At 39.0% G+C, this 22,907-nt stretch overlaps 1 protein-coding gene across 7 annotated transcripts in view; it reads right to left on the reverse strand.

Annotated features, from left to right (window-relative positions):
* Positions 1 to 10,743: 10,743 nt before the first annotated feature.
* TJP1 (tight junction protein 1) overlaps positions 10,744 to 22,907 on the reverse strand; it is a 156,767-nt gene continuing 144,603 nt past the window's right edge. For 4 of the 7 annotated variants that reach the window (XM_064722673.1, XM_064722674.1, XM_064722670.1 and 1 more), the window contains 5 exons: positions 18,567 to 18,742; positions 17,465 to 17,906; positions 16,018 to 16,235; positions 15,571 to 15,714; positions 10,744 to 12,300 (listed from right to left, as the gene is read on the reverse strand). In XM_064722673.1, coding sequence (XP_064578743.1) covers positions 12,206 to 12,300; positions 15,571 to 15,714; positions 16,018 to 16,235; positions 17,465 to 17,906; positions 18,567 to 18,742 — 1,075 coding nt within the window. In that variant the 3' untranslated portion in view covers positions 10,744 to 12,205. The remainder of the gene's footprint in view (positions 12,301 to 15,570; positions 15,715 to 16,017; positions 16,236 to 17,464; positions 17,907 to 18,566; positions 18,743 to 22,907) is intronic. The other 3 variants (XM_064722677.1, XM_064722672.1, XM_064722671.1) reach the window with 2 other exon arrangements.

Here is a 22,907-nt window from a genome sequence, read left to right on the forward strand (position 1 = left end):
TTTCAGAGCTGCTTAACTCACACATGCAATGGATGATAATACTTTCATCCACGTCAGTCTGGCATTTTACGCTCTGCTGCCTTCACTGTCCTTGTCTTTTGAGTGAGTGTGGCTCATCTGTGATATTCCCAAAAAAGTCTGTTGTTTTAAAATTGCTGAAAATTTCACCAACTGCAATGTCAAATTAAGAGCAGATTTTAAAAAGCTGAAGTAGAATCTAGACAAGTAAAAAGTTGCTACATTCAGGCAATACAGCCATTGCTTCCCACCTGTTCCAAATGTATATTCCCGGTCCACAATAGGATTTGGAGTGATTTTGAGTCAAGTAAAACTAGTTACTGCTGTAGGTTTCAGACACCTGTTAGAAACCTGAGGCTGGAAAAGGTAGAAGAGAATGGTTTTTGGGTGGGGTGGATTTTCTTTGGCATGTCCAGCTGATAAAGAACTATTTTGATTTATTATGTTGATATTACTTCTAGTTCCTTACTGCAGTCACTTCTGGTAGCATCCCAATGTCTCTATTATGTTCTTAATAGGGCCCTCCTGTGACCACTAGGAAAAAGCCCAAAGCCTGATTTTCCTTTCTTTTACTGAAAACCATGACTCCTTACACATCATGTGAATTTTACACCACTCAACACCAGTATGTACACAAAGACTGGATTAGCACTATGTGCACACACATTTCAAATTGCTAGCTGCAGCTTTTCTCTGCTTCAACAGAGGATCACATTAACAATTATTAGTCAGACACAGTGGGCAGCCTATTACATGTTAGGAAGGATCTGTCACTTAAATGGAGTGATGGCTACAAACACACATCTACAGCATTTATTAGCTCTAAGCTGCCATCCCAAGTGCTGGGGAACAGTGAAATGAAAACACAAGTCACTTCCTCAATCAGAATGAAAGCTATTTCTTAAAGAAATGCAAATAAAATCCAACTTCAGTCATCACTTGAAGCTGAACAGTCCACAATTGTAATCCCACAAAAACTGAGAGGCAAATTAAATCTTAGCTGTGCACAACTGGGAAAAGTTTCTGGTCTGGAGGTCTGTGTATCAATAGGTTGTTTCAGCATCCAACAGCTGGCCTGGCAGCTTTTGCACTGTGAGCAAAGTGCAAATTAACATCCCTGACAGGGACAGCTCATAAATAAAGCAATATTCTAGAAGCTAAAATCATTTTTGCCATGTGCTGAATCTTAGAAGTACTACAGCAAAACACTCCAATGTCTGAATTCTCTAACCTTTTCCTGCTGAATTATAGAACATGGGCTGTAAATATTTAACTGAGACAAAGGAGGCTCTAGATTGTAGTAAGAAAAAAGTGTTACCTCTTCCATTAGGCTCATTCTATTTTCTCAGGTATTTCAAGGTTCAAGGTGGCAAGAACAGATTTTATTGTCAAACATGAAGCCTTCCTGGGAATGTTCAGTGAGAAGCTATTCAGGTGAGAAAAGAACAATGGAACACAGAGAACAGAGCTGTAGCTTGAACCTTGAAGTTCCACAGATGGAGCAGCTGCAGACCTGCATGACCCAGGGTGTTCTGTTTGTGCCTGTCCCCCAGCCCAGGATGTGTCACAATGCCCTTGCTGCTTGCAGGCACCAAACCAATGATTTCCAAGGCAGACAGAGGCACCACAGCATTGTCCAGCTGAAAACAACAGACCAGGCAGCAGGGCTACTGCTGCTGCAAAAACCAGATCACTTCTAGTATTGGAAGCTTTTAATGCTTCTTGACATTGGGCACCAAATACAGGTGAGTTAATTTGCCTTCTAAATATGACAAATACTGTGTACATAAGGAAAGCTTTACAGCATTAACGTCTGCAGAGTGAAAATTTCAAAGTATTACATGGTAAGATCACATAACAGGATAAAAGCACTAGCAGCAACATCCCTACTACACTGTGGCAACTTTGCAGCCGTTTCATTCAGGAAACCTCACTGAACACAAACAGTTCAGCTAGATTAAAGTAGAGCTATGGACAGCTACAAGTACATTTTGTTCAATTAACAGCAAAAATATGGAAACCACACATGGGGATTTTGAGTTAGAACTGATATGCTTATTTGCTTCCCATCTTCTTCCACAAACAGTATGACAGCAGAGCAGAGAAGGAGTAACAGCAACTAAATATTTTCTTAACCAATTTTTAAACAACACTGATGTCTTAGATGGTCTTTATGAAGTATGGTATTTTTATCACTTTTGGACACAATCAGATGCTCCATAAATAAGCAGGCCAGAGCAGTTCATAGATTAGAACTCACCTGGTACTCTTAAAAATGAGGGAACAGCTTCACTGGAGTTGGCACAGAAGTTATGCTGTCTGGTCAGAAGAGTCTTTGGATGGTCAAGGGTGGAAGGAACATCCAGAGGTCACCCTGTCCATCCCCACTGTTCAAGCAGGGTTACCCAGAGCCAGATGGCTTTTGAATAACTCCAAGGATGGAGAGTTCATGACCTCCAGGGGCAATCTCATAGCAAATAAGTGGTTTGTGGTGTTCAGAAGAAATCCTCTAGGTTCCATTCTGTGCCCACTGTCTCTCTAGTTGCCTCAGGACCCACTGAAAAGAGCCCAGCTCCAACTTCACTGCACCCTTCCTTGTTGTAATTGCTTCCTGCACATATTACAAACAAAAGAACGCCTCCAAGCCTTCTCCCCTGCAGGCTAAACTGGCCCAGCTTTCTCAGCCTTCACTCATTGTAGAGCTGCCCCAGCCCTTCACCATCCCTGTGGCTCTGGGCTCCTCTCTCCAACACATCCACACTGTCCCTGGCCTGAGGAGCCAGGAGTGAACAGAGAGCTCCAGGCTGAGCAGTGCTGAGCCAAGGGGCAGGATTCCCTCCTGGAGCAGCTGGCAGTGGTTTGCCTCATGGAGCCCAGGAGAGCACTGCAGATGCCTTTGCTGAAGGGCACACTGCCAGAATGGGAGTGAATCTCAGTGAATCCCAGTGCCAAGACCTTCACAAGGTGCTCTGCACACAGCACAGCAGGGAGGTTTCCACATGCCCCAGTACAGCACCAACGAGTGAAGCAACACAAAGCATTCCATGAGGCCACGTACCCACAGTGCAACTTTTTTTTACCACAGCAATTTGGCTTCTGTTAGTGCTGAGGAAAACATCATTTCTACAGCAGAATCACAAACAATGTGCACTAAAAATAAATTAAGATGTTGAATAAAGGTATGGATTGCAACCGCTATTACTGGGATTGAAAGTTAACCTGGTTTCACTTCTGCATTAACTCCATTAGCCCTGCATTCAGCTACACTGCAGCTGAGCAGCACTACAAGAGTTATGACTGTACAAGACCCAATTTTGATCCATCTCTTTTCAATTTGCTTCTCCTTTCCCAAACACATTGAGGATGTTCCTGGAAGCATATTTGAACTGACACTGAAGAAGAAATCCCTGAGCTGCTACTACATGTGAGACCTGGACTGTTGTGGAGGTTTTGGAGGTAACTTTGTCGTGGAATTATTTTCTTCTCCTTAATTACCTGTAGTTACATGTTAAGTGATTCACCTAAGAAAACTTGTCCACAAATTTAAAGTTTTACTATGAAGAGTCACTTTATATTTCAGTTCATTATTTATCAAGACATACAGAATGAATGAAATTAACTTACACCATCTTTCTTTTGGGTCTCTCTCCTTACTCACTGGTCCCAATATGGCTGCTCTTAATGCAAAATAAGCATCTAAACAAAATTACTCAGCAAATGCCATGCCTGTAAACACAGGGGCATAACATTCTGGAATTCTGCACAAGCCATAAGCAAATACTATTCTACATAGTTAATAGTATTCTACATGGTTATATTTATCCTTACATAACTCTGCAGCACAACCCCAGCATCCCTTCCTATGTATTTTTAGAATTTAACATTCACTAAGAATAAAATGATGCACAGATGGATCCCTGGATTTCATTGCCTCACTAAACCCTTAAAATATCTGTTCATATTCAAGACCAGAAACATTTTTGGAACATCAATTTTTTTACTTAACAGAAAGAAATTTCTTACTCAGCTGTGATTACTGCAAGATCTCACCACCCAAAATTAGTACATTTTGACAGAAAACTAGAGATAAGTAAATCTTTGATCTTCTTGGATTAAAATATTTTTTTTAACATTTCATGCAGATTTTTCCAAAGTCTATGAAGTTACATGAAGGTATTCATAGAACATCTGGCATTTAACTTCTATTTTGTTAATAGAAAAATTATCTATACTCCAAATAACTAATTTCTCATGACAATTAAGAAAGCAAGGAATTAAAATGGGCTTACTAATGAGCCATCCATTTAGAGTGAAGGTCTCAAATGCTGGGAAGGCTTTTCAAAATTTCATTGTCATAACTCCATATAACTACCCAACAGCCTAAACATGAATTTTATTATATATTCCAATAGCACAAAGGTCATCTCCTCCTCCTGAAGAAAAAAGGTTTGGAAAAAACCTCAAGACCTAGAAAATTCATTTATTTTAGATTTTTATCCAGATTAGACCATCCAGACTGTTATACAGACATCACACTGCTATGGAAAAACCATTTTGAGATGGTAAAAAATACCCTAGCAGTAGTTTACATAGACTGTTCTTTAGGAAATTACTCTGTACTACACTGAATTCTTTCCTAAGGCTTGTTTGCAATTTGGTTTGAAAGAGATAACAGTTTATGCAAAGAGAACATGAAAAATGAATTAACTGCAGACTAAAAAAGTCTATAAAAGTCTATAATCTCTTGCTGGGTATATTACATGAGAGCATCCTTCTGGCATTTTCCCCTTCAGTTTATTAGCTCATAAAGAAAACCCACAGCCCTGGAAAAATGAGAAAGGCAGAAAATACGGGGCTGTAGCAAAGTGAGATGGCACAGTGAGGCCACAGCGAGTTGGAGATTCCTGTTGCACTGTCCTGTGGCTTTCACATTCTCTGGAAAAAACCCTTTGCCCAGGATTTTTCTCCTGGGAAGCTGAGAGGCCTCAGAGAAAAAGAAAAACAATTTTTATCTCATTTGCTTCTCCTGTGTGGAATGTGTTTGGAGGTTGTTTACCCACAGGTGATTGTTTCATTGGACTCTGGTGTGAGTTGTTTTAACACTTTAGCCAATCAGGGCCAAGGTGTGTCGAGACTCTGGAAAGAGTCAGAAGTTTTCATAATTATCTTTTTAGCATTCAGTAAATATCCTTTCTGTATTCTTTAGTACAGTTAGTATAGCATTCTATTATTATAAAGTAATAAATTGGCGTTCTGAGAACATCGAGTCAGATGCATCATTCCTGCCTTCGTGGAGGCATTCCCTGCAAACACCATACTGTCTCTTTGCTTTCACAGCTTTCTAAATAAAAACATCTGTTTTGTAACTACAAAAGCAGCCTTCAAGCAGCTCCTGTTTTCTGAAAGCAGCAGCAAGTCTCAAAAAATCTTAAACCAATCTGTTTTGCAGAAGAAACATGATAAAGAACTATTTCTGCCAGAGTCCTTGACACGGAAGGGCACATGGCCATCGTGCAGCTGTATGAGCAGCTCTGGCTCCCCAGTGCCACACCACTGAAGCCATGCCAGGCTTTCTGATGACTGAACATCTTCCCTCAGGCTACCTGCACGGAGTTGAGGCCAAAATGCCCCTTGTTTAGAGCTGACAGCAGTTTTAAATGCCAGCTGAGACACCTGAGGCTGCGCCCCGTGACAGAAGCAGCTCCTTGGAGCCCAGCGTTCGGAGCAGGGCAGGGCAGGGCAGAGCTGCCCGCAGCCCCAGCACCCGCAGCTCGGCACGGAGCTGTTCCTTAGGCTCGACTCCCCCCCAGTGGCTGTTGTTCTCACTCACATGTGAGCTCAAAGGTGCCGCAGCTCCTCGGCCTGCGGAAAAACCCAGTAGCACTTGGCAGTATTAAGGGTGATAAATCAAAAGGAGCAGCAAGAGGCTGTCAGAAGTGAAGTGGGATTTCGGATTAGCCAATCTGTGTTATGGATACACTGCACAGGAGCTCTGATGGAGCTCTCATTGTGCAGAAGCCTGAACAAAGGGAATCTTAACACTAATTGCTGATCTGAATCACTCCTTTTTAATTGGAGTGGTTTTAATTATATATTCATTTTCTTTCACAGTATGAGAAAGCAAATTTCTTATTTTAAGAAGTGTTTTTTTGCTCAAAAACAGGTGATTATCTTTGTTTTTCCTGTTTGCCACGAGTAGTCCAATTACATACACAGTATTATTATAATGTGAACAACAACCCTCAAGACCATATGGTAAAACTAATCCTAATTGCTATGAAAACCCAGTAAAAGCTCAAAGTGTACCAAGATCTGTAGCAGATATGCATTCTGACCACCCCAGAATGTCCAATGGATCCTATGGGAGGGGAACAAGACTTAGATACACAAGCACACTCCCCATTACCTGCAGAGCTCAGACTTTGCAGTAGTGGCAGGTCTGTATGTGTGTATATATAAAACCAGACTGACAAGATTCACTGGATAGGGAGAATAGTTTTCTAGTTTTCACTTATTTATATTCAGACACATTTTCTGTTTCCTTGGGGGTTTTTGGAGTAGTTCTTAGGGACAGTTTCTACCACTGTAAAACCACCTGCCTATGACTTTTTCTCTTAAAATAGGAGAATTGAAGCACCAATGCACACAACAAGGACTTGCATTCCTCCATCTCCATTTCTGTCACATTTTGGCCTGAACTCCATGCAGGTATTTTTGCATGACATTATGGTGTAATTTTCTGTACATGGCTTGATCATTAGAAAGCCTCAGCAGGGTGCTTTTGATTTTTGATATTAAAAAACCAAGGATCACATCTAGAAATGAAGAGTGATACTTAATTTCCTCAGAATTAAGTGCTTTGAAATCCACACACAGAGTAGTTCAAAGCATGCTGGCCTCACAGCTCACTACCTACCATGCTACACTTTAGAGTACTGCCTATAGACCAGAGGAGCAAGAGCATCAGCAAACTTCTAACCATCCTATCAAAAGAAAGGAGAAACAGAAAACATGTTTAAAGTTATGGGTATGTCAGAACAGAGCTTGCTATTCACTTAAACAAAATGTTTTACACCTTTGTGAACAGACACCGTGATTACTCATCACCTACTCTCACACTGCAGAAAGAAATTTTGAGCTCCTTCCCCCCAGAGCAATGCTTCCCTCACCTTCACTGGGGGGAGACACTTCTGCATCCTATAGACAAATTCATCAGAAAATACATCCTCAAGGAACTCTGCTGTGTTTTTTGGAGTTGGGGTGTTGTTAAATAGAACACTGCAGCAGCAGCAGCTTTATGGGCTCCCAGGAAACTCTTCCTGCTCAGTGATAGTTTTCAGCATTTGTGAAAAACTGCTCCCTCCTCTTCCTGGCATGGCTTACAACTGGGCAGCAGTTACCCAGGCCAAGACTCCATAGCATTTACACCCATTAAATAATGGAAATCTAATTTATGGAAATTATATTTAAATGCCACCAGAATAGAAAACAAGTCTCCAGTCTCTTGAAACCAAAGCAACTCCAGAGGCTTCTATACCAGCAAGTCCCACATATGGCTGAGAGGCTGGGGGATGAGTAAGCTTCATTTCAGTGAGACTGACACAGCTGCATAGATATTACTGCAATAGCTTATGTCTGAATTGCCTTCTCAAAACTGCCTAGAACCATAAAGATGTCAATTATTAAGAAAAAATGAAAGTCTGTATATGAAATTTATCTGGAAGATATGCAAGCCCACTCTCATCACTCCTGCATTCTCAGCAGACACATGAAGGGCTATGAAAACCTTCAGTGTGCTGCTGATAGAAATTTAAAAAGTGGTGCCAATTCTGGCAGCACCAGTGGGACTGCCACTGCTGGTCAGGAAAAAGGGCTGCAACTCCTCAGCTCTGGTTGTTCTGCAGGGGCAGCAGGTTATTGTTTATGTAGCTCATTTCAGAGCATTATTTCCTATACAGTAAGGTTTGCATCTGGATATATCTTGTGCCTTTACACAGCTTTTAGACAAGACAAGCTGAAAACAATTAGCACAAATCTTAATTTTAAGCAACTATTTCTTGAGCACTAAACTATTTCCCCAATGTACTGCTTTACTAACATGCTACTTCAGTTAACAAATATGTAAACTTCTGTATCACCAATGTAGTTAATTCTATCTTACCTTACTTATTTTGCAATGTGAAATATTTGGCCATTAGTTCAGGAATGACAAGTATAATTAGGAGGGAAATGACTGCAGTCAGTTTCACTGTTACACCACCTATACTGGAAGTTCTCTATCAGGCTCTGTATTATGAATGATCCTTCTAGCAAAATCCTTCTCCTCGTCTTCTTTCTACAAGGAATAATTCTCAATGTCAGGTTTCACTCTGGCAAAAATTATCTAAATCCTTGGCGAAGCTTTTAAATGTATATAATTTCGTATCACCATTAGTATGCAAAGATATAAAAGAACCTATCAGACTAAACACCTGATCTCATTTTCCTTAAATTCTACAGCCTTTTTCTTTTAGATCTTCCCCCAAATTCTAAGCCCCAAAGCTGAAAGGGAAGTAGGGCACAATTTTACTGAGAAAATATTGCTTATTTTTAATATAATTCAGAAACTAATAACAAAAGTGCTTTCAACCAGCACTTACCTTAACAGGCAGTCATTTATTCTCATAGCCTATCTACTGTGCTCATCAACTTTTGTACAAAGCAGACAAGTGGTGCAGAATACTGTAAAGACAATGTAATACTAAGTGTATTTATTCTCAGATCCTTGCTTACAAGATCATAATGCACAGTTTGGAGATAATCAAAGACATTTTTACCCAACCATTTGATTGCCAATGGATGGAGCTAAGAGCCAGAGAAGTCCATCCATACCCAGACCATCACAGCACTCAGCAAGGCTTCTACAAATGCCTTCCTCAGGTGACTGAGACACTAAGAACACATTTTTCAGATATGCTTACCAGCATCTATTCTCCAAACTGTATGGCTTCAATTTCCATCACATGTTCCAGGTTTCATTGCAGCAGAGAATCTTCAGCCATACCCTACCACTGCTGAATTGCTTCACCTAACCCAGGCTGGGAGGCATGGATTACTTTTACAAATGTAACTATTTGTGTTTGTATCACTGAATATGTACTGCTACTTTGCTTGGAAAAATAAAAATAATAAAAATATTTTTACCAAAAACCTAAATCAGAGAGAAACAGCAATTCTGTATCCCCTGTCTGTTTCAAACACTGAAGGCCCTTTTTTAAAATGAACACAAGACTTGAGATTTACAGTTTTAACACTTCTGTACAATTTGCAGGGCCAAAGCTGACCAGGACATCACTGAGACAAATAGGAAGAATTGAGAGATGTAGTTTTTGAGCTTCACAATTAACAGTAAATAGAAACAGTATTAAAATGTTACAGGTGAACTTACCTCCTGCAGAGCCTAGCCTATATAAAATGTATAAGGAATGCAACCAGTTGCAAGGACAAAGATTTCAAAACAACTATTATTTTAAAATAAATGTGTTATTTTAGCCTAGTTATTCTCACTGGCCATGTTTTAACCCAAAATAATGGGATTTAACAAGAAAGAAGGTATGCACCTGGCTCTCATTAGATACCTGGACAAACCTTCCCACAGGCAGACAGCAAAGGACAATTTCCCCAACAGGCTGCTTTGCAGCATAGAATTGCCACATTTCTGAACAGCATCAGTTTCTCATCCCACTTATGAAACAACAACAGAGCAAAAGCTGGGTTGTTTTGGTTTTTTTTCATTTTGATAGAAAGGCATAACCCTATGCTCTTTAAAAACAGAAGAGCAGCAAGATGTAATCTGGTCACTACAGTGCAATCACCACAGGACAGTTACACCCTACAGCACACTCAGGATGCCCAGGACACAAATAACACCACTTCTATGCAGTTTGATGCCTGGGTGCCTCAAGTGTGACTGACTGACTCCTTCTGTAGTGTTTCACATGGTCCTGCTTTTGGCTGGGATAGACACAAACTTCTTAGTAGGTGGTACTGTGCTGTGCTTTGAACTCCATTACATCACTGTTGATGGCACTGATGTTTTTGTCTTGCCAAGCAGTGCTTACCCTAGGCCAAGTTCAGTCTCATGCTCTGCTATAAGTGAGATAAGCCATGAGGAGGAACAGGAACAACAGTAAGTGCATCTTCTGGGCTAAGTCATGCCTGAGAAACAAAACTTACTTGTAAGTAGAAGTACAGAAAGTAAATATCAGGGTTTATGTATTGCTTCCCAGCATTTAAAAAAAAATCTTTTAGAATTTGTTTTCCCTGATAGAATGATACTAGTTAGCCATGGAATACTCCAAACAGGTAATGGGATTCTGTAGGAATAACTTTAAAATAGTAGAGCTATACTGTGTGTAAATCTACATGCTAGAACACTACCTAGATTTTTGGAAGATTAGGTGTCACAGGTAAACTAGCCCACCACAATGAGCCAGGAGAGAAATCTACCCCTCCTAGCCGTACTGAGTAATTCCAATGGATCCACACTGGAGTTCATCATTGCAGAAGCCCTGCTTGCTGTAGATAGCTCCAATTTACTCCACAAAGGACTTCTACTACACATATGAACATATGGCAGAATCCAGCTGTCTACTTACACAGAAAAAATAAAATCAAAACTGTTAGGTACACATAAATGCATTTCAGAAATAATAAGGTACTACAATCATCTTTATTATTTTAAAAACGGTTTTATTCTGTATATTTAGAAACGTGTAATTTTAATAACTGCAGAGAAAAAAAAAAATCAGCCACACCTGAATAGCTAATAACTCATTAACAGAATGCAGTGGTATATTATCTAAACAGTAGTAGTGCCATTGTGCCGTAATAAATTGTCTATTAGTAAAAAAATACATTTCAGGGCACATAGTACAGCATCCTTATGACAAATTACAGTAGGGATACTTTTCAAGAATTTAATCAAAGTAGAGAATTCCGAGTTATATTCTTTAAATGCAGCACTTTAAAAGGTAACAACTTTGTGCATTTTTAAAAAATGTCCTCGTTCGTATATTGTAGAAATGCTGCTTTATTGCTGCAGATGTCAAAGTTCAAGGCTCAAAAGGTATGAGAATACAAAGATATCCTTAAGAAACTTTGTTTGTTTTTATATATATTTATATATATAAAAAGGTAAAGCTTATAAAAGTTAATTTACAAACCAAAAACAAAAGTGGTATGCACGCATTATATACAAGCGGTCTATAACATCTATAAATTTTCAAATGCATAGCAGAAAACATACCATCATTTTCTTCTGGTTCTCTTCTGGCTGATGAACACAAACAACGCTCCTTCTCTAAACCAAACTCACAATTTTTTTGTTGTTGTTCCCCCCCACCCCAGTCTCTCATGATATAATATCTAAGTAAGCACAAAAGCCATACAAACTTAATACAGAGAACTATGAGAGCTAAGACTATTAAAAACATGAGGGTAAGGCATCCCTGCTGGTTAATAGGTCTGTAATAATGTGGTTAATTTACAAATCCACAGAGGCATCTGAACCATAGTCATCCCACATGCTTTTCCCCCTCCCCCCGTTCTCAGGACAATGTTTCCATACACAGCAAGTAGATGTGTTTGCATTACCTCTCAGCAGAGGAAAACATCTAAACTGTGCTACCCCAAGCTGACTGCCATTTCCTTGGACATGTACACCAAAAGTCATTCAAAAACCAGAGACCAAAAGGTAGTCTTGTGAGTTAAAAACACACAGTCGCAAAAATGCAGGCCAAAATCTGTGGTTTTGACACTGGAGTATGAAACAAATTTAGTTCCTCTGTGTATAGTTTCATTGGTACTTTCAGATAACAACAAAATACTAGTAGTGTCCTTTAACAAAGAAAAAAAAAAGAAACAACAAAAAAGAAACAAAAAACCCAACACAAAAGAACAACCAAACCAAAGCATACAGAACCTGCAAAACCCCACCTTGTTCCCCTGTACACTCCCTGCTTGTGGCATGTATTGTGACCATGGTTCAAAGAGTGTACTTGCTAATTCATTGTTAGTTAAAGCAAGATGCTTAAACACTAAGATCCATTATCACTTATAGAACAGTTAATACTTGATAGAGTGGTTCAGTTTATATGTAAGGTCCATCTCAGTTTCATATTATTTACTCAGTCAGCTAACTTAATATTTAGAAGTGGTCAATTAGGACTGAGACACAGTTTGCTCCAACAAGATAGTTTGGATCCCCGGGAAGAGACTTGTTCTGCCAGGTTTTGGGGTCACCTGTGGGAGGAAAACACAATGCTGGTGTTTAGTATCTGCTGTCACACAGTGCACATCTTGAAACAACCAAGCTTTTGGACAGGAGCTTTTAAGTTCTGAAGCAACACCTCTTTTGGTTTTTTTTCTTTGTTCCTGTTTTGTCTGATGGTTTAAAAACCCTGCAGTTTGCATGTTCTTAATAAAAAATATCCCTTCATTTTCATATCACATTGGATAAGGTCAGTTATTCAAAACATATGCTGTGGCATTCAGCAACTGGTAAATATCACTCATACTACTCTACAGCACCAACACAGTGCTTTCCATTTGAGACTTTATTAACAGTGAATCAGGTGTTCACTGCTTCCTTCCTAAACTGCCATTGACAAAAAAAAAAGAAAAAAGAAAGAAAAAAAATTTTAGAAGCTAATGTGGGCAAGATGCATTTGAAGTGTCTGGAGACACTTCTGAGCACAGATGAGGCAAATCAGAAGTCATGTTGTAACTAAGCACTATGACACATTGGTAGTTTTATTTTCTATGATGAAAATAATTGTAGACAGGATTGTAGTCATTTCGCAGCTACATCCAGTATATGTTTAAAAGCCTGAAATACTAAAAGTATTCCAGTTAACTGGTACATAAAAATCTTTACAACAGAGCTTATCTACTCATGATCAAAGGTTCTGGGTAAGAATCTGTTACAGCAGGTCATCAGCTGCCATCTCACCAGACCAAAGGTTACATTCCCTCTGCACAGTCAATTGTCTCTTAAGTGGAGACAGTATTCTTCATTTACCCACCTACAATCACTACCAAGTGTTGCCACTACACAAAAGGTGTGACCATCCCACTATGGTACAAAGTGGAAAATGCACTGAAGTTCTCTTCAGCCTTTCAGATATATGACATTAAATAGCTTGGCCAAATACATCTGTCTTGAAGAGAAACTATAACAAGCTAGAGAACCCAGTCACACACCTCACACCTCAGTATTAAGTGAGAATAATACAAATTCCACATAATTTTCTTGAACTCATGAAAACAAAATGAAGTACACAATGCACTGAGTGATGGCAACATCTAACGTAGTGACAAAGAATAGAAGTGGCCAGTGTACAGTCAGAGAACACAAACAAATTTACTGCAACCAGCTGAGACTGCTTATTTCAGTCAAAAACCTCAATAATGCTGGAGAATTTTTCCTTTTATAGATTGAGGAAATTCCATTCCAAACTCATATGACCAAATGTATTAAAAGGGCAGAACAGGACTGTAAGACGGTCGGGTCCTAGTCTTGCACATGAGACAGGCAGACTTGTTTCCAACCTTTCCTTCTAAATCCATAGTAAGGATACATAGCTATTGAGGATGTTATTCCCATATTTTCCCATACAACTGCTTTGAAAAGGAAAATAAAGAGATCACTCCGTATTTTTTATGTTCTAATCAATGTGGCCATAAAAGGCAATTTTTCTTCCCAGTCAGCTTTAATACCAGAATCAGTTAAGCTTTTGCAGGGGTTTGGCAGTAAAATACCAATGTATGAGGCTTAAATGTGGCAGAAAGGATGTTAGTAAGTGCAAATGAATGTCACTTTTAGGACAGAACATGGATACATTGAGAAAAGATGAGGTAGAGCAGACGACTGAAGAGAGAAAAACCCCAGAATTGTATAAATTGTTATAATAAAGCCACCCCAAGAATCAGAGTCCCATAACCAACTAATTTAGAAAGAGAGAAAACAATTATTTATTTAAGACACAGTATGGTCTACTTACATATCATAAGACAGAATTGCCTAATTTTTAAGTTTGTCTCAAAAGAGCAATGTTATGATATACATCCCATTTCAGATTAACAGAATGTGGTGTTATATTTACAGTACAGAAAGTGTTAGGGTTTAAATATACACGCTCTTGCTTTCACCCACACATGCACGCACACACACATCCCACTTTGGAAAGGGAGGAAAATGTCTCAGTAACTTCAGTTATTGTTTAGATCATTTGAGTCCTCTCCCTTCACTTCAAGTAAGTTCATGAACAGGTGCTATTAGTTACAAAGGAAGTGCTGTGTTGGTTTTGTACATAGTTGTCATATCTTTTGGGACCCTATCGTTTATGAGCCCGTGTTTTAACACGGCCATGTATACACACATTGTTAAATAGATGCATGCAACACATGCATAGAATAGCTTATAAAAAACAACTAAAAATTATTGCCATTAATACCTCTAGATTATTGATTCCCCATGAAGGGGATTGATGCTTTAATCTTTCAAAGCATCAGTGCTTTGGTGTTGACAGTGATAGATACATTAGTGACAGAGGATATGCATACATGGTGGCTTAAATGCTGTATACAGAAATACATTTTTCACTTAGTACTCGTATCACATGTGCACATTAATGGCTTGAATCTTCCACCATAAATTTTGAAAGTAGCTGAATAAAATCTTAAGACTTTTTCCCCAGATGTGCAAACAGTCCTTTTTAATCTCTGTAACCTCACAGCCGTTTCATGAAATTGCTTGAAACTTGCCCAGAATTCTCAATTAGGCTCCTCACTGACAATTCCAGCCAATACATTCTCTCCCTCATCCCAGAAAGCCACAGTGAGGTAAAAATGAACAGGTAAATAAAATTGCAACCTAGTTGCAACTTTTACTATCAACCAGAGACTTCTGGATAAAGGCAGTAGAGGAGAGATAGGTAGGAGCAAGCAAGAAAAGTCTTTTGGAAAAACCAGCTACATTAGAATAAACTGTAAATGCTTTTACTGCACACTATAGTTTTCTTAAATGACCGAATTGTTAGCATCAACTTGCACACATGGAAACAGTTAACAAGCGTTAAATCATGATTTATGAGCATGCAGATTGTTAAGATTTGCCAGAGTCCTATATGGTTAATTAAGCAACAGACAAACACCAGTTATGTTACAAAGGCCAATCAGAGGTACATATTCATTTCCTCTCAATTTTAGTGCGACTATCATTTCAAGTGTATTCAGCTGCAGCAGTCCTCAAGAAAGAAGACAGAATAGAAAAATACGGTAATATTGAATAGACTGGAGATATTACTCTTTTTCTGCTATCATGGTTCTAGCTATGAATTTGCACCATGAGTAAATGTAAGAAAGACATTTGTAATGAAAGTGAAATGGGAGAGTTTGACACAAATACAATGATTGAGTTTTTATATTACACAGCATCACCTTTAGCCAAAATTACTTAAATTATACGATAGCACCCAAAAGCCCCAAAAGGACAGAGGGAGGACAGCATACCCGACGAGGAGTCGGAGGATTTTAGAGCAAAAGACCAACCATCAGGGGTCATAGACGCACAGTGTGGCAGGCGCAGCTCCACTGGCTTCAGGAATTTTAGTCCATGAGGCCCACACATTACCAAGGGGCTAAGAAGTGTTTCACCTGCAGTAAAGAGAAAGAAAAATCTCTGGAAAATACTGACTTGTGAAATACATTCCAAGTGTTACACAATTACACTGCAGAGCTACTCAGTAACTCAATTTAGAGAAAAATATGAACATTTAGATCTGTCAGTAAAGAAAAGCACAAGATTGTTCCTCACTCAAGTGACTTTTCAATAGAACACACTACAATCTCAAAATGAGAACTGTTGAAGCTTATTAAGGTTACTTTCATATTCTGTCTTGTTCTTGTTAGAAGATAATGGTATTAAATAACAGAACAACATACAGTTCCAGCTGTTACCTTTCTCTTTATCCAAAGGTGGAAGTATACTGTTGTCTCTGCAGACTTTGAAATATATTTCTTGCTCTATTCCCTCTGGAATGGCTCCTTGTGGTATAATAATGCTAACTCCAGTCTCTATGGAGCTCAATACACCACCATTGCTGTTAAATACACCTCTTGCTGTGGCTACAACAGTGTGTCCATCTTCCTCCTCCTCATCCTCAAGTGCTGTAGGGCTGAAAAGACAGAAAGCCTAGCAGTTTTATCAATATTTCCTTCCTGAAACTCTCTGGCAAAAACTCCAACTCTGCTGTCAAAAAAACCCCAAAACAAAGAAAGGAACCCCTCAACAAACAAAATCCCCAAATCTTACACGCCCTGAAAACATTCAGCAAGTAGTTAAAGCAAGAATTCAGACCACCTGAATCTTGTGTCTGCAACTGCCTGCTTCTGGCATTATAGAGAAAAAGCTTACCCCAGCTACAGATTCACCAAAGTAAATGCAACTAACATCACTAAGTTATTTTTTAGCCCAAAACCCCATTCTGACTTTAATACTAGAAGAACTAACAATTTTTACTCAAGTAACACTGAACTCTTCCACTTACATATAGAAAACAAAGCTTGTAAAAATAACAAAAAAAAAAAAATTACACACATTTTTCCAGGTTTCCAGACTATAACTGAAGAGAAATTTGTAACTTAAAGGTACCTTGATGAAGCTTTCAGATCAGTCTCAAAAGAATTTCACTCAAAGAACCAGTAACTCCAAAATGCAGCAGTCTACAGAACTACCTAGCATAAAACATTTCTCAGGTGCTTAACATCATGTAGGACAAACAGCAAAATTTTAAGTCTGGTTCACACTTTATTATTATTATCCTGAAATAAAATATTAATAGAAACACTGTTCTGCAAAAGCAAATAGCTGAAGATTGTAGCAGTATCTGAGGCTCTTGACATAGTTCTTAAACATTAAAGCATATTGGACAAGCACAAGCTGCCATTAAGCAGCTGCTGGTTTGTCTCAGTAAAGAGCACCAATATGAAACTGCAGAAGTTACTTTCTCTTTTCACAAGTATTTTTAAAGTATCCCTTATTCATGCGTTCCATGAGGTCTCTCTAAGCACACAATTAATACAATTTGGTGCAACAGCTATCTTTAGAAATTAATTCCTTTTCTGAAATAGATTGCCAGGACAAGTTATTACTATCTACCAGAAAATTTATAATTTAGTATGAGAAATAGGAAATAAAAGCCATGCCACTTTCTAATAACCGAATGCAAGACAGTACAGGGACATAGAACATATTGTAATATCTATCCTTCAGCAGAATTTAGAATCATAGCATCAATCTTTCAACTATTACATCAACAGAAACTGGAAGCAGACTAAAAAAAGCTGCATTTTTCACAGGTGACCTATAGATGTACAAGTGGAAAGAGAAGAAGCAGCAGCTCACCTTACAGGAATGGCTTTAGGCACAGCATTGACATTATTTGGTTGATATTTAGGCTTGTCGACCTGTACAGCATAGGTGTCCATTCCACTCTCAAAGTCGGGGGGCTGCGATGAGCTGTGTGCTTTCAAAATTGGTTGAGGAGAATTTGAAGATTTTGATGGCAACTCTGGTTTATGCTGAGCTTCATTTGGCAAGAGATTGTGGTTGAATTTAGGACTTTCAAACTTGCGCTCAAAGGGCCGCGCGGCGCTCGTGTAAGGTTTGGTTGAGAAGCGGTTGTAGGAAGGAGTGACTGGTTTCTGAATCTGCTCAGTTCCATTCACAGGGCCTTTGTCAGGGAAGCTTTTCTGAGGGTAAAAAGTGGACTGCACAGTGTCCTCTCTAGAGGATCTGAAAATTGCTGACTTATTCTGAGGTGGAGGAGGGTCAGACACAGAGTTAACTGCAATGAAAATGAAAATACTTGAACTTGTCAGTAACCAGAAATGTCTAAAGGCATAAAAAAACCACATTAGTCAATTCTTAATCTTCAGTATAAAATACACACAGGTTCAGCTTTGCTCTCTTAGATCATTTGTCCTCCTCTTGCCTTTTGCACATAATCTAGCATTTCATTAAACAAGCTGGAGACAACAGTATGACCTTTCAATAAAAAGGTTAAGACTCATTTATATCATGATCAAACCCCCAGAAAACCAGTACATAAATACCATTGTGTACTTGCACAAACCAGAAAATTCAATTGAACTAGGCAACTCCCTCAATATGAAAATGAAAACAACTTTTTCTTTTGTTTTTAGAAGCCTTCAACTATTACTCCTGTCAGAAGAATTCTGGTCCAAAGCACAGAGAGTTTTACTTCATCTTTGCTGAGACAGTACACGTACTGCTAACACCTGGAAGCCTCATTGTTTCAGACAGAATCACAAAATAATTTCATAAAACTCAATTTCACTAGAGTAAAAAACTATTTTCAATAATAATTATTCCACATTTCAGTTAGAGAACAAAAGAGCTACATGTGTAGACAGGCTGAAGCAACCCCACAAGCACCTGAGATGCAATGGCTCCTCCCACAAAGGTGAGCTTTGTAACTGCTCACCTTCAGAAAGTGCAGGCTTGTGGTGTGCTGGGAGAGACAGGGCAGGGCTATTAATTGACTGTGGCTGTGTGTACTGGACTGAAGGAGCAGGAGGAGGAGTTGTAACTTGAGGGATTGGCTCATAGCGTTTCTCACCAACAGGTCTGTCCACTGATTCAGTATCAGTTGGTTTCCCCCTGTTGAAATAGAATTAAAAAACAAACATTTGACTGTTCAGTTTCCTCACAGCTCCTGCATTCACTGCTATTTTTTGTCTTCTATGATCACCTGATTTCCATCTTTTCCTATAAACATTAAAACATTATTTTCTTGAATAGCCTGTCTCAAGTATAAAAACATTTATTGATAAGCACAAGAGATTCAGACAACATTGACCTTTAGAAGATTAGTAACACAAACCAAGGCAAACGAAAGGCAGATGACATTTCAGGTGTATTTGCATAATTGCCTACTAGATATTAATTTTTCAACTTCATTTGGAGTAATTTCAATGAAAGAATGTTCTCTAATTTCATGGGTTTTGAAAAGAAAAATGTAAATCCACTTCTTTTTGGGGATGTTTTTGAAAAGCCTAATTAGCCAACAGGACAATGGATTCTAGTATAACTTCTTTAAATACACCTAGTATTTGAACAATGCCATCTTAATTAGAAATGTAATCAGCTTAAGCTTCACTAGCTTTATGTGCATAGCGTATTTTAACTTCAAAATCTTATTTTCAAAACATGTTTCTTACGCTAAAAATGTTTATCCACAGGTTTACTTCAGAAAATGATTGATTTCACAAACACCTGTAATTTTGGACCGCAATATGTTTATTGCGCTTACTTCCAGAATTTGTGTTTCAAATTTTAGTGCACATAATGCCTGTGATGAAATGTAACAGTGAGAGGACACCTGAAAACATCCTCACATCAACAACAGTCTTACCACTTGATGTTCCTTTTCAAGTAGTCATAGCTAGTGTAAGAGCCAAGAAATCTAGGTGATGGCAAAGCAAACAGCAATAGAAGAATGAAAGAAAACAGTCATTCTATCTTGAGCATATTATTTCTTTACACTCTATGTTAGTCCTAGCAGCTGTCATATGACAAGGTTGTTGAAACAGACACACTATTCATAGAGAGGTTTCTGACAAAACCTTTACCATATGCATGTGCACAATGATCACAAATTCAATATGAGATTCAGTCAGTGAATTAGGAGGTAGTCAAGATCTTGGATTGGCAGATATTAAAAGTAAGAATGGGAGTACACTAAGGCATTTGTTACAATCTGCATAAACAAAGTTATTCAATACATCAAAAGAAATGAACAACCTCACACATGGTCTAATTTGAAACAACTTCTTCAGTCATAGCATTCACAGAATGATTGTATTGCACTGCAGATATGTACTGAGGGCACATTCATAGCAGCTGTTTCTCCAGCACTGCCAGCTCATCCAAGAGCCCACACCATAAAATGCTTCTGGTTGTGTTTTACAGGATCTAAAAGGACATCTTACAACTGTTCACAAATACTGGGAGAGACAGAGAACCAAAACTACACTGATGGCTTCCCTTGACTTACAACACTTACCTTGCTTTCATGTAGCAAGAAAATACATTCTACATGAGGACAGCTCTCCCTCACTCCTTCACTTTCTGTATACTCATATTTAACAGGCAACAGTTCTAGACACCAACCACCTTGGTGCTTCAGAGAAGTAGGCTATGAAACTAAGAAAAGGCTGGTAACTTTTGAAAGTCTGCTTGATCACCACATGAATGAGAAGATCAGTGATCTAAACAGCACTTGCATGAACATATCTCTAAAACCAGAACTGCAAAAAAGAGATTATTTTAGATCTGTCTCAAAGCTTCCATTCACACTGATTTTATCTAAAGCCAGCAACAGGAGTCACTACTGCATGCTCACTCCCTGTTGCCTTTATTCCAGGCAGGCAGCAGCTGCTCTCTCAGAGTGCCCATCTGAAATCACTGCTTCCCAGAGGGAGACAGGAACCAGGGAGGGCAGCCCTGAGAAAGCCCACAGGAAAAACCCAACACTGCACACTGCATGGCAGCATCCCAGGGAATGAATAAATGGGGAAGGGTTATCCTTTTGATGAAGGGAGGAGAGCACAGAGCTGTGTTCAGTGTGAAGCACGCTCTGTCACGGGCTCCTGAGCAAGGCTCAGGCACAATCCCATCCCCACGCTCAGAACCAAAGTGATCCACAGCACAGGGATCCCTTACAGCTTCTAAGTGTGTAAACGAAGTTCCCCTAATTATTGACAGGCTGGTTTTTAACCTATTTCCCACCTCATCTTTACTACAAAATTGTTACTTTAATTTGAAAGGAAGCAGAAATGAACCAGTGGGATGCAGCCTGTGGGTGCAACAGCAACCACTCTGCTGACATTCAACAGACTCCAGCTCACACTCAGCAGTCTGGATATGCTCCTCACTGCCTCCTCAGCTGAGCTGCAGCTGCTCATGTGAGTACTCTTAACCTACTCAGTACAGAAATCTGCAGTTACCTCACTCTGCAGCATGTCAAGCTAAAGCAGGTAACTACACTGAACCAAGCAGCAACAAATCCACTACTCAGCCACATGCATATCTGCCTCAAATTGCTTCAATGAGATCCCCATCCATTTACAAGCTCTACTATTTTCTCACATCAAGAGAGACTATGCCTTATTCTACAGCTCCTGACGACTGTAACATGCAGCTATGGCATTATCCCTACAAAGCAGCTTTAGCAATGGCATAAATTTCCTAAATTATGAAAATAAACCCCCAACAAAATAAAAGAGTAAAACAATTCGTAGTGGGAAAAATATGTACTGTCACCATACTTACTCAGTGGCAAAGAACTTTACATAATTTGATGTTTCACATTAATATTTAACTCTAAGAAAGTTGTAGCTATTGCTCATGAATAAATAAAATCTGTCCTCTGTACCCAGAATACATTATACGGATTATTCAGAAGCAAGAGATTGCATAATCAACAGTTCCTGTATAATCCAAATTTAGTCCTGTTTATTTTTAGAAGAGTTTATTCACAGAGTAGCAATTACCATAGAAATTCACTGGGAAAAAAGATTAATACTGAGCAAGTAACAGGAACAATGTGGAAGCTGGTGAAAGGAGAGTCCTAAACATGAATGCCTTCTCAAGACAGCAGTTGGTTTGTGTTTCCACACAAGGACACTGCAGAGTACTAGAGCCAGTACTGCCCAACTGAGCAGAAGCCTTGTTTATCTCTTTCCACTTACATTAATATTTTAGTATTTGTCTATTTACACTGGACTACCCTGGGTAAATTTTCTTTCCCATGTCTGTCCCTTCCTGTTAAGGGTTACATTCTTTCACAAAGCAAAAACACAACATGTTTGTCCCGTACGACACATGAAATTGTCAGCCTTAAAACCACTATTACCTTACTCCTCTCTGTGGCAGTAAGAGGTCACCTTCCCATACATACAAGCCCTGAAGTCATACACTAACTCACTAGCAAAACACAACTGAGCAGCCAAAAAATACAAGTGTCACAGCAGACAGAAGCAGTAGGTAGAAATATGGAACAATCTCTCTCAACCATGAGCTGTTCTGCACCAAAAATTCAATAGTTGTGTCTGTCTCTCATGCTTTTCACCATGACAACACTGCAGATTAACAAATGTACAAGGAAAGCTTTTGACATTCTCCATCTGAAGAATTTTACAGCCCTCACAATTACATTTCTCCCAAAGCATGACTTGGATTTTCAATGGCAACACAGTCCATGCCTACAGACCAAAATGGATCATCTGTAGGTAACACTGGGTTTTGTATGTGAGAGTGGAATCTTGAAAGTTACTGCTATGAGGCCAGGCAGGACAGCTTTCTTAGGTCTGTGCCTATGATGCCCAGAGAGAACAGCTCAGCTCTCATCTTGCCAACAGAAGACACTGGGCAAGTCAAAAGGAAGGATAAGAAGCACCCTTGCCTGAGAATCAAACTGGTTACAGATATCCAATACAGACATCATTTGGAAAAAAACAAGTGAAATCTTTAAAATCTATTGAGCTTTCTGGAGTATTCCAACATTCTCAGGTCACAAAGACAGACACCGGAAGATCACAGATATTATAATGAAATAATAAACTAGTTGGCCGAAGTTTTATAAAGATCTCATTTACATTAAAACTGCCAGATTTTCAGCTTGACCTGAGTAGTCCATGTTTCAAACAGGAATACAACCAAAGCTTTCAAAAACTGCCCAATTTTCAGGCTGCATTCAGCAAGCCAAGGTAGCTTTTCACAGTAACATCTACAAACATCTTGTTACAGTTTCAAAACAAATTTA

This window comes from Zonotrichia leucophrys, chromosome 10, assembly GCF_028769735.1.
Source record: "Zonotrichia leucophrys gambelii isolate GWCS_2022_RI chromosome 10, RI_Zleu_2.0, whole genome shotgun sequence".
NCBI classification, from domain to species: domain Eukaryota; kingdom Metazoa; phylum Chordata; class Aves; order Passeriformes; family Passerellidae; genus Zonotrichia; species Zonotrichia leucophrys.